At 38.4% G+C, this 12871-nt stretch overlaps 1 protein-coding gene across 1 annotated transcript in view; it reads left to right on the top strand.

The window, feature by feature from the left end:
• Window positions 1-12871, top strand: part of LOC139941450 (death-associated protein kinase 1-like) — a 105201-nt gene that overhangs the window by 35225 nt on the left and 57105 nt on the right. Inside the window, exons 8-10 of the mRNA XM_071937951.1 lie at window positions 5086-5131; window positions 7414-7503; window positions 8974-9054. Coding sequence (XP_071794052.1) covers window positions 5086-5131; window positions 7414-7503; window positions 8974-9054 — 217 coding nt within the window. The remainder of the gene's footprint in view (window positions 1-5085; window positions 5132-7413; window positions 7504-8973; window positions 9055-12871) is intronic.

Here is a 12871-nt window from a genome sequence, read left to right on the forward strand (position 1 = left end):
AAAAAGGAAGAATAGAACATCAATAGCTGGACCCCACAAACCTGATTGTGTGAACGTGTCTTTCTGTTGAAACCAAGGTACCTGTATTATAAAGCTTTGACAGAGCGAAGATGTCCATGCTTCGCTTTCAAACCCAACGCAGACTTTGCCAAGGCCAAACAATGGGAGAGCAAAGAAAAGTCTGATGGGACGATAAATGTGTATGTGTATATACACGTTCAAATAATCACAGCATCGGAACTTGAGTTCGGTGAGCAGACTGCTCGGCCATGACATGCCACAAATTAATCACAAATGCTGAACTTACCCCTTAATTAATTCTTAAACAGGTGCATCTAGTCAATGGTCAACTCATGACTCATCCGTAGGAACTTCAGTTGCATATGTACACATTCTAGTCATTGACATAGTGTGTTCAATAAGTTAAAGTAACTGAATCATAAATTGCTAATATTTTCACATTCAAGTCATGTACTTAGTCTGTTCAATAAGTAAATACATCATCAAATTGGTAACATTCACATTCTACTCTGGACGTAGTGTCTTCAATAAGTAAATACATCATCAAATTTGTAACATTCACATTCTACTCTGGACGTAGTGTCTGCAATAAGTAAATACATATCAAATTGCTACCATTTTTACATTCTAGTGTTAGACAAAGTGTGTTCAATAAGTAAATACATCAAAAAATTGCTAACATTTTCACATTCCTGTCATGATCATAGTTTGCTCAATAAGTAAATGCAACGTCAAATTGCTAGAGGCAGTTTGAGTCTTGTATTTAGAAGCGGGTTTAGGATTCAACAGAAAGGAGGGATCAATTTTAAGAAAATCTCCTCTAGACGTGAAAAAAAGTGATAAAGAACTACACACCTGTGTATACAATGCAAATAAGGATATATGCAGATGAGGCTATGCAAATGAGATTATGCTAATGTGGGACTGGGACATTTAAAATAAGATATGTGACGGATATAATAAAACCATAGAGATCAAACTTAATGGAAAAGATAACGTCCTACATCCTTACGGACTGTAAAGGGGGAAACCCTGTTTCAGCCCCCAGAACTAGGCGGTAACATGATTTTGCTGGACAGCCCCAATCAGTTAACTGTTGCACTCACCTTGAAGTGTCATCCTGGCTGTTAGGCAGACTATCCCCCCCCCCCCCAAAAAAAAAAAAAAAAAAAGGAAGGGAAAAAAAAGAAAAGGAAATCATATTTTTACAAAATTACCTAAGAATCCCAAGAAAATCACAAAAAAAAAAAAAAAAAAAAAAAAAAAAAAAGTTTAACCGAAAACGCACACAAACTCTAAAAAAAAAGTTATCTTAAGAATACTTAGTACAGTCGGAAGTAAATCACAAGAATTGAATGTTCCCTTCTTCATATGTGAAAGCCAATTGCAAGACAAATCAGTAATGAATTAACTGTGTATGTCGGCACAGATTGAATGTCTACAGGGTGTGTGGACGGTTAGTCATGGACTTTATATATATAGCACCAGCTTAGGAACTTTTGGAATCTACGTTAGATCGGAAGTGAAGCTGAAGCGGAATCCTAGACAAATTGGGAATCCAAGATAAGAAAGTTCTTACTCTATGATGCTGTGTAACTTTAATTAATAAACAAAAATAGTCTCCCAAGCAAGCAGATATACAAATTTGGTTACCGCAAACCAAATATGCATTGATACTTCACCATGCAATGCCTAAAATCACAGAAATTGGTTTGATTGACAGCATATTGCACCACAGCACCTTGTAAACCATTTCATTGTGCCGTGTGAAAAGGAGTAGGTCTCATAATTAAAACATAGTCCCACATACCTTGCAGGAATTGTTCAAAGCGCCTGAGCATCACTGAGTGATGGATATGCGCGCTATATCATGTAAGAAGCCACTACTACTAAATCTCAGACTTTGAGAAATTAGTACAGGCCCAAGACTTTAAAATATTAATTTTTCATTTCTGAAATTTAAAATGAAGGGCCAGCATCAAGTGTTAAAGAGATAAGACCTCCACTTTTCTTAGACGTCAAGTTCTGAGTTTGAAGGTCGAGTTCCGTTTTGGCGTTTCGTGTCTAGCTTGCTGAGTAGTGACTCACCCTGCCACTGCTTCCTGCCATGTCCGATCTTAAGTTATCTTTAAAGTAAGACTGCGGTCGTTTTGACAGCGCATCCTCTTTTGTCCTAAAATACCCCGCTCGTACGATCTGCTTTCTAAATAGCCCAATTCTGTAGAGAGATGTTTTTATACAACTACGGTACACAATGGCAAGAGTCGACGCAAAGGTCTTTTAATATGAGGAAACGATCAAGTCTTCTCAGAGTCATAGCCAGGGCCCAATAAGCCTGCAAGCACAAAAAAGTGCTAAGCACAAGTCATGCTCAGCAGAAAGAGTTTACCTGTCAAAATTTCATTAAGTGTGCATTGGGTGACTGGTGCCCCTCTCAATATTTGCTCAGGAAAGAATTTGGTCAAGCAATGTTTTCTGCTAAGCAACTTTTTGAGATTGGGTCCTGTTCCCATGAATACCTCTAGCGTATCTGCTTTCTAAATTGCTCAATTTTGTTTAAAGGGTCTATGTAACTTTTGTAGGACAAAAAACACAATGTCCACAGATTTACACTAAACTTACACAGTTTGAAAATAAAAATAATTTTCGTCTCATGAGACGAAAATTATTTTAATCTTTTACAAATGTACTTTCATGACATTGTTTTACTCATTTCTCAAAAACTACAGCACCTCAGTAAGTAATATTTGAAGGGAAGCTTTCCACTATCATTATCTTCAAACCCTGTAAGTTTAATGTAAATCTATGGACATTTTGAAAAAGTACCCAAATCCTTTAAAATGTTCACATAATAGCCCAATGTCATGAGTAGACAAAGTGATCTTTGCATTTGACGAACCGATCAGGCCCTCTGGGTTTATCAGTCTGTGCTTTGAACTAGCCCTAATGGGCTAAATGATGCTAAGACACATCGGTGTATGGGTAAAACCAAAAGGTAATATTCTTTATCCCTGATGCAAACTTAACATCTATTACATAACCCAAATGAGTTTAATTCAACTAGGTTTATTATTCAATTAAACAAATTCCATGAGTGACAGTAGTTAAAAGGACTAAATTGACTCGTTAAAAAATATTGTTAAACGACAAAAGTTTAGGCTGAGCCTGTGTGTTTTAAATTTGGATGTGAAATTTTCTGTAAATAGTTATGACCTAACACACTTAATACATGCGTATGTAGGTTACTTATTTGTGACTAGCCAGCACAGCCACCTGAGGGACAAGTTTGACTAGCCTGACAGCGCTCTTGACTCGTGTTTGCACGCTGTCAGGGCTTGCGACTAAATCAAGCCCAGACATTATTGAAAGAGATTGTTTAACAATTGTGCGTGATGAATGATGACATTCTGACAAGTGTTTTTTTTCTTTCTATGTTTGTCAGGGAAAGGCTTTTTGTTTCTGTGAACAAAAAGATTTTCCATTAGATGATCAGAATGTTTGTGGAAATAATATAGTTTGTGTGATTGAGTTTTTTTTTTTTTTTTTTTTTCATTCTTGTCAGGCAAATTTGCTTTTTATTTCAGTGTTTGATACAAACAAATAGAACTTCCATTAGATAATCAAAACATTCGTGGAAACATAATTTAAGAATGGCTGGGACAAAGACATTGGTAAGCAGCGGGCCTCCGTTGCGTGTTAAGGAAATTCCACACCTTTTTTTTAATCCAAGTCTTCTAAGAAACTAATTATTTAATTCAGTATAATGTATTCACATCAAAAGGCTTTGTTTGATACAAGCAAATAGAACTTCCATAAGATAATCAGAATATTTGTGGCAACATAATTTAAGAATGGCTGGGACAAGGACATTGTGAGGCAGCAGGCCTCCGTTGCTTGTTAAGGAAATTCCACACCTTTTTTTGCATTCAAGTCTTCCAAGAAACGCATCATTTTAATTCAGTGTAATTTATTGGCATCGAAAGATACAGTCGGCAGAAGCGAATAATTAAGACGTGTATAATGAGGAAGAAATTTAATTGAAAGAAACGGCAAAGAACAAATGTAACGAGGTAGATCTTATCAATGACTGCATTAATGAAATTAAATACAAAACCAAATCGCATGACCCTTTCATAACATGGACAAAATTTGGCTTATTTTTGTGTTGTCATATATATTTATAATATATAAAATGTAGTTTGAAACTACAACAAGAGGTTTTTTTCTTACTTTGTTTTTCCAAAACAGTATTTTTTCATTTCGAATTAGTGTTTTTTGTGTGTCTTATTTGGGTTCCTGATTCATGATGTTGGTCAGCACACTGGTAGCCTGTTTATGTTAATTTTAAACAACATCGCTCTGTTGGTGTGAATTCCCCCCAAATTTTCTTCAATTTTTTTTTGAGAATTTTATTTTCTATTTATAATGAGAATTATGTGAATATTTGGAAAACAAGTTAAAATATACAACATTTCTTGAACCATGGGAGAAGGTTTGACCGAGAAGCTGCAATAGTTAATAGATTTGCATCGGGGATAACAAATATTAATGTGGTTTACCCTTACACCGATGTGTCTATAATCAGTACTTCCCCAAGTTTCTTTAAAAATAATCACAGGCATATTTCTCGAGTGGGATTCGAACCCACGACCTTTGCATTTAGAACAGTGTCTTACGAACTAGACCACCGAGATGGCTCGGTCGCTGTAATATGTCACTTTAGTTCAACCCTGGCCCATTGTTCCTTTCACCTCCGCCTTAGCCCTCCCCTTCTTCCTTCCCCTACCCCCTACCCCCCTCCCCTCCATCCCCCTTCCGCCTTGGCCCCTTTCTCCCTTCCCCATCCGCCTTAGCCTTCTCCCTTCCCCTCCCCCTTTCTCTGGCCCCTTTCATCCCCGCCCAAATGACATGGCTTTAAACTCTAGCCGATGGATCACTAATTGACTTAAGGGATGAAACCTAATTTTAGAAACAGTGTTAATGAATAATCTCTTGGGATTATCTCAATTGAATTATAATCGTCTCCTCTTTCTTTCCTCTTTCTTGTTTTATTTTCCCTGACAGGAAGAGAGCTACAGTGGACGATTGCCTGAACCACGTATGGATTAAGGTAAAATGTTTGTCCTTGTCTATGGAAGAGTACATTTATTCCAATCATGTAGTCTTAAAGGTAAGGTTTGGTAATCACTATTAAAATCAATGGACAATAAAAAAAACCTTTATTGAAAGTAAAAAGCATATTGAGAAACATTTCACATCGAAGGAATGTCGTTATGTAAGAATATATAAGTGTATATGCCTCAACAATTGAATCTGAGAAACATTACTGCAGATCGTGTATTCCTATTGGGGATTATTCTTCCACCATAGACATATTCGCTCCGGGTTTTCGGCGATAATCTCAAAAACTCGACCACCCTTGAAATGGAACTGTAACTGTAAACACCAACATTTATATTTACTGCAGTAAAACAATCTCAGATTCAAATTTAAGGGCATAAAATCTTTTTACATAACCACATTACTTCGTAGTGGAATGCTTCTCAAAATGCTTTATGCTGTAGGCTTCTAGCCAAATGTTTGTATTGCCATTAATTTTAAAAGGATACCTAAAAAAAAAAAAAAAAAAAAAAAAAAAAACCCCAAACCAATGTTGAATGCTCTCTTTAAAACTCATTCACTAAGAGAGAGTAGCCCTAGACTAACTGTCTGCAGTTCCAGCGGCATTGGACCGCTAACGGATGGTAATTTTCACACACTTTAACTCCCACGAGGTTACATTGATTAATGCCAAGTCATCTCAAATGCTGGTGATGATTGTGTATATTACGTGCTCCCGAGAATGGCTGAGCGTAGGATGGTAGTCTGCTCCGCCACTCTTTTGATTATAACCTGTACAATGTATGCTTCGTTTTTAAGAGGGCAAGGGCACCATGATTCCTTGGTAAAGGGCACCCTATGAGGAAATTGTAAATTTCTATAAATTGTATATTTGTACTGGAGCATTTCAAGGGATTCAAGGCATTTTCTCTTTGGTAAAGGGCACCCCATGAGGAAATTGTTTATTTCTATAAATTGTAAATTTCTATTGGAGCATTTCAAGGGCACCAAGGCGTTGACCATGGGGCATGGAGGCAATCGCCATTGTTGCCCCCGCGTGAAGTATCAGGTCTGTCAGTCTAGGCTGTGTACGCGGGATTCCCTCTTGATGCAGTCGAATAGTAAGAAAAATTTGATTGACCAAAGAAAAATTGACTACAGGGGACTTGAACCGGTGACTGCCTAATTGATATGCCAGCACTCCACCAGTTTATCTATCTAGCCCAGTGGCCTGATTCTAGTGCTAAGTGATGTTTTATTAAACAAACAAACAAACAAACAAACAAACAAACAAACAAACAAACAAACAAACAAACAAACAAACAAACAAACAAACAAATTGTACAAAAGAACCAGTCAACGAGTAAGAAAAATTGCATTGAACAGAGAAATAAAAATTGACTCCAGCGGGACTTGAAACTGCCAATGTGCCGTCGCTCTACCAACTGAGCTATCTAGCCCAGTGGCCAGATTCTACCGCCTGATGATGTTCTTTGAATGCAAATTGTACAAAGGACCTTTCTGAGCTGATGAATTAACACACTGATGTTCCCAACTTCTGACAGCCGGCTGATGCGATAAGATCTGACAAAAACAAATGTTTCAATTATTAAAGGCCATGACAACGCCTGCCATGTCACGCCCGACATAAATGTAAACACAAAATATAGAGCCAAGGTTTGACGTCATACATTTGCGATGAATGACTCAAAGCAAATCACAATGCTCGCAATTGAAACGAAACAAATCGTGCCAATCTTTTTTTTTCGTGTCTTGACGTCAAAATAACTGTTTCTTTATGGCCTATTTCCTCTATCCAGCTGTTTTGGATCAAGATATAGGACTGACAAAAATCAATCAGCTGCTGATGTTACTTGGCTCTGAAATCTTTTGTATCCAGTGATTAGTTGATGTTCGATTTCATAAATCATTCTTCAAGTTTTAATTTCAACAAAGATGTTGACTGTGTGATGTTTGAAGCTTTGTATGGTGTGGGTCATTTCATTTCGCTGTTATTAAAAATACCAATCAACAAGTCCGAAGACTAAAAATATTCAGTTTACAAAAAGTGACATAAAAAAAAGTGATGTAAGTTAGAATGAATTAGAGATAAAACATAATAAGAACTTTTCTGGGAGTGCACATCTTTTTTGATAACAGTTTTTTTTTACGTTTGCCTTTCCTTGGACATTCCCTGAAACTGACTAGATAAATGTTAAATAATTATAAACAAAAACAATATTTACCCAAATCACTTTTTTAATTCTCACATTATTTGTTTGTATCTTGCAGCCTTCTAATGTTAAACAACGCAAACTGAGAGACAGCTCACATCTCAACACAGAGAATCTAAGGAGATTCAACGCCAAGAAACGATGGAAGGTATTTTATATTGTCATGTATTACAAACCTTAAAGGCAGTGGACACTATTGGTAATTGTCAAAGACTAGCCTTCACAGTTGGTGTATCTCCACAATATGTATAAAACAACAAACCTGTGAAAATTTGAGCTCAATCGGTCATCGAAATTGAAAGATAATAATGAAAGAAAAAACACCCTTGTCACACGAAGTTGTGTGCGTTTAGATGGTGGATTTCGAGACCTCAAGTTCTAAATCTGAGGTCTTGAAATCAAATTCGTGGAAAATAACTTCTTTCTCGAAAACTATGGCATTTCAGAGGGAGCCGTTTCTCACAATGTTTTATACCATCAAGCTCTCCCCATTACACGTAATAGTTATTTTGAGTAATTACCAATAGTGTCCACTGCCTTTAAGCTAACAAAAAAGATGGGCATGTCAAGGGCTCGAATCTCAGCATTTTTTAAAATATTGAATTCAATTTTATTTTACACAAAAAGTGACAACAAGTTTTTGTGCTACTTATTGTCTTCCTGCCCCTCTTTACACTGCCCAAAGTAGCTGCATAACACACACACAAGAAAACAAGTGAACTGAAAGTGTGTGTCAAGGTCACACGTATAATTACATTGCCAATGTTTTTGCCTTGTTGTCCCTTCATAAGGTCCCCTTAGACTTACAATAGAAGCGCCCTTTGTAAAATGAAAATTACCTTGCTCTCTCGAAGATGAAATTACCGGTCTGCTCCATGTGGCTATTTACCAGCAGCCGATTTCTCGAAACGCTAGAATTAATCCTATCTCGAGTTAGGCCGAGTTACCCGTCCTAACTTAGGATTGGTTTAAAGGGATGCTGCAGTGAATTAAAATAAAACAGTTAATTTTGCTGTTATCTATTTCTGATATATGTATTGAACATGAATAAAATGTGTTTTGTTTTTTCCCGACATATCTGACTTGAATAATGAGCGAATAAGTCATGCCCCCCCCCTTTTGTGGATTGTTACCGCCCCTACCATCGACGTCACGTCGGGAATTCAAACACATCGTCGGCAAAAAGAGTCTGGCCCCTAACTACACGCGCCTAGGTACCAGGCCACACAGTGCACACGTTTCTTTATGCACACAGCCAGGGGGGCCCGATAGCTCGGGGTACCGACATGACGTCACGTTTATGCAAACATTTAATCTCTTGAAAACCATTTTTAAAATACTTGCGCATTTAATAAAAAATTCAAAAAAATAAGTCATGTTTAATCGGTTAAATGAATAAAAAAAACACTGCAGCCACCCTTTAATGCGTCATAACGTCTTCGGATACGGAACTGAACTTGCCTAAGTCCCAAGATTAATCCTAAGTTAGAAAGAGTTTGGTGATATTGACGGCTGGGCTCTTATGTAAAACGCATTGAGACATTGTTGTGAACTGTGCTATACTAGGAACTAGTTATTATTATCATTTCTATGATTGTTTCTTTGTGGACCGTTTCAGCAATCGATGAAAGTCGTCTCAATATGCAATCGTCTCTCCAGAAATGCCAAGATCCGCAGCACCACGGGCAACTTGGACGGGGTGAGTAAAATCAAATGAATGAGTTTCCATAAAAGTACACTGTACCAGGCCTGGAATTACACAGAGACCTTCACTGCCCTGGTCTTGGCATTTGTGTACCTTCAAGAGTTTCCCAAAGACTTTAAGATTTTGCAAAATAAGTGCCCTTTGCAAAATGGAAATGGCCTTGCCCTTTCAAAGATGAAATTCCAGGCCTGCTGTACATACTACTTCATTCCTTTTCAGCCATGTGTCTGTCCTTGGAACATTCGTTGCCATTCAATCATTGTGTTAATAACAATGCCACTACAAAGCAAGGATAATGCGATGCCTGCGCTTTAAGAGTTGCTGGTCTAGGAAGTTATTTGCGGCAATGTTCTAGTGTGGAATCAGAGCCACATTTCAGAAAGGAATTATAAGACCTAGAAAGACCCATTGGCTCAGATCAGAAAGACCCATTGGCTCAGAGCAGAAAGGACTTCTAAAACCTAGAAAGACCCAGTCGGCTCAGAGAAGAACAAACTTTTAAGACCTAGAGAGACCTAGTTGGCTCCGAGCAGAAAATACTTATAAGACCTAGAAAAACCTAGGTGGCTCAGAGCAGGAAGGACTTTTAAGACCTAGAAGACCCGTTTGGTTCACAGCAAAAAGGATTTCAAAGACCTATAAAGACCCAGTCAGCTCAGAGCAGAAAGAACTTATAAGACCTAGACAGTCCCAGCTGGCTCAGAGCATAAAGTACCCATAAGACATCACACAATAGGGTATAAGTCCTTTCTGCTCTGAGCCGATGACTTTCAGTTTGAGATTTCAAAAAGGTGATCAAGCCGGAGCCGAAGCCTAAGCCATGGTTCTGAAAACCATTTTAAATTAAGGAGAGGATTATAGACTGATTCCTATTTTGCATCAGTATCCTTGGTTGCTGTCTGGAGGTAGGGTTCATGACTAAGATGATGTCATCATGAGAAAGGCTTAAATGCACTCATCACCTTCATGTGTCAGTGACAGGTTGAATCACCCAGTAACACATAGAATAATCTTAAGGTCATACCTTGAACATAAACCTGGGGTAGATTTCACAAAGAGTTAAGACTAGTTTTATCTCGAGTCAGGACATGTTACTTGTCCTAACTTTGGACTAGCCTTAAGTTTTAACAACTTCTAGAGAGTCCTAGGACTAGTCTTAAGTTAGGACTATCTTTGTGAAACGGACCCCTTACATGTACAACGTGAGTCTGCATCATGTTATCCTGAAGACAGATCGGAGCATACTGGTTGCACTGTAGAGTTCCTCAAACATCGAACTCTTAGGGCCTTGTCACACGAGGCAACTTTTCCAGGCAACATGGAGGCAACCAACCGCAGTGCATGCTACGAGACCACATTGATAGCACATGAGTATTTTTCTTAAAAATGTCTTATGATCCCCTAAAAAGTATGTGAACATTGAAATGTGAATGCCTTTTCTTCTTTGAGATTGCCTGGAACTGGTTGCCTGTAAATTGCCCCGTGTGACACGACCCTTATTCACCACAACTGATGCAAGAGATAGTATTTTTAACAAACTATCAAATACCGAAAGTGGTTAATACTGTTGTGGAGCGGTTTAAATCAAAATCTTTTCTTGTGTATAGAATACCATCAATCAACACAATAAAGCATTATGATCACAATGCAATACTTACAGTCACCTCGCCCCTTGGTGTGTACTTTTACAATAGCCACTCATAATGGTACAGGTTGACACCAACGGGTGCACCTGTTAACCGCCCTAGCCTTTCCTATCCTTAAATAATGAATTCATATTCAGATATATCAAGATGTTTGTGCCTTAATGGATCATTTCTTATGGCAACTGCACCTATAGGACGTACATGTAGAACCATAGTTCCCACTTGTTGTGTAACGTAAGTAAAAGAACCCAGTGCACTTATCGTAAAGAGAAGGGGTTCGCCACGGTGACCCTGGTTATACGCCTCTCTTATATTTATGCATGACGTCATAACTCTTACCAAAAATGAGGCTATGGGCGCACGTCCACCAGAAGTTGCAGTGGCTGCGCCTATCGCCTCGTTTTGGGTGAGCATTGTGACGAACCTCATGCATAAGTATTAAGAGAGGCATATTCCAGACCAACTTCAAAGGGAACCCTTTCTCAAAATAGTTTACAATATCCACAGCTGCAGTGCTTCTTACCAAGTAAGTTTTCATGTTCATTAAGTTTTTGAGTATTCGACAATCTTTGACCCACCTTTAAGAAGTGCATGTACTTTATCTTATTCATCCCTCCATTTCTCCTGCCTACTTTGTCCTCCCCATTGACTATGCACAGTCACAATATGCATACATGTCTCACTCAGATATACAGTAAGAAACCCCAAGGGGTGGCCCAGAGTCCCTGCATCCTACGTAAGATGGTGCAAAGTGTAGCAGGCCCCGCTCCGCATAAAGAAGACGTAAGTGGCCTCCCTTTCTATGTCTATGAGATTGGGCCTGAAGCATGGGTCGCATGGTCTGGATATGTCTGCAGCATGTGTTAGCCAGATCGGGAAAGGAACAAAAACAGAAGGTTTTACAGCAGTTGATTTTTATCACTTGGATTGACTCAGACGAATTGTGTATTTTTTTCTTCTGGTTGAGAAAATGTAATTAGCTGTTGGAAACTGCTTACCGACCAAAAGGACCTCTGGTGTAAAATTAACAAAATATTTAATGGCCTGACATTTGGACCCTAGCAGTGTCTTTCTTGAAGACTAGATGGAACTGGTTAATGGAACTAACTCTCAAAAGTACTTTGCACTTGTAGCGGTCAGGGAAAGATACCTCAGAGACAAATAAATGCTGATTTCTAGACGTTATGGGATCCAGAGTAAGGGAAATGCTATGAAAATGAGGAAGGGCTGACTGTGACAAACCAATCCACATAAAGGGCTCTGATCGAGGTAGGATTTGAACAAGACCCAAAGAGGATAATCTATCTATCTAGCCTATGTCGCTCAACTGCAGAAGGAAGGCCTCTTTATCACCATTCCATCTTGATCTTTCCTGGGGCCAATTTCATAGCGCTGCTAAGCACAAATATTTGCTTAGCATGAAATTTTTGGCCTCGATAAAAACAGAATTACCAACCAAATTTCCACGTGGTTTTGAGGATACACAAACAACAGCTGAATACAAGTAACAAGCAATATGCAACAAATGGAAATATGGTTGGTAATCCTGTTTTTATCAAGGAAGAAATTTCATGCTAAGCAAATCTTTGTGCTAAGCAGCGCTATGAAATTGGTCCCTGTGCTTGTAGCATCCATGTGACGGTTCCGAACTCTCTGATGTCGTCAGAAAGAGGCAAGGGAAAAACCACTAGACACACATCACTTTTATCTTGTACATGTTAGGAATAAAAATTATACATTGAGCTTAGGTGAGGAATGGTCTTTTACTTGGAAGTCGTGTTTTCTACATACTTGTCTTTTATTTTGTTAAGCAAGTTTGCCTCAAACAAGGCTAAAAGCCACTCTTGTCAAGTAGAAAAATATTTGAGATGACAACAACCCAGGGGAGCCGAAGGTAGAGAAATTTGCTCTTAAAACAGTCTAGATTGTAGGATGGAGGGAAACATGCACCAGGCAAGGAGTTCCAAAGAGATGCAGTATGTGGAATAAAGCTGTTGGAATGGCTCTTTGTTCTACATCTCAGCAAAGCAAGAGTGTATGCGAGAAGAAGCATGGTTTTCTCACACTGATGACCAGTGCATGTTTATTGCATGTTCAACTGCATGTATTGTACCCGACATTTGGGCCTAATGTATATATAATGGAGGGTTGTTTCTACTTTTGAG

Source organism: Asterias amurensis, chromosome 9, assembly GCF_032118995.1.
Source record: "Asterias amurensis chromosome 9, ASM3211899v1".
Lineage (NCBI taxonomy): Eukaryota > Metazoa > Echinodermata > Asteroidea > Forcipulatida > Asteriidae > Asterias > Asterias amurensis.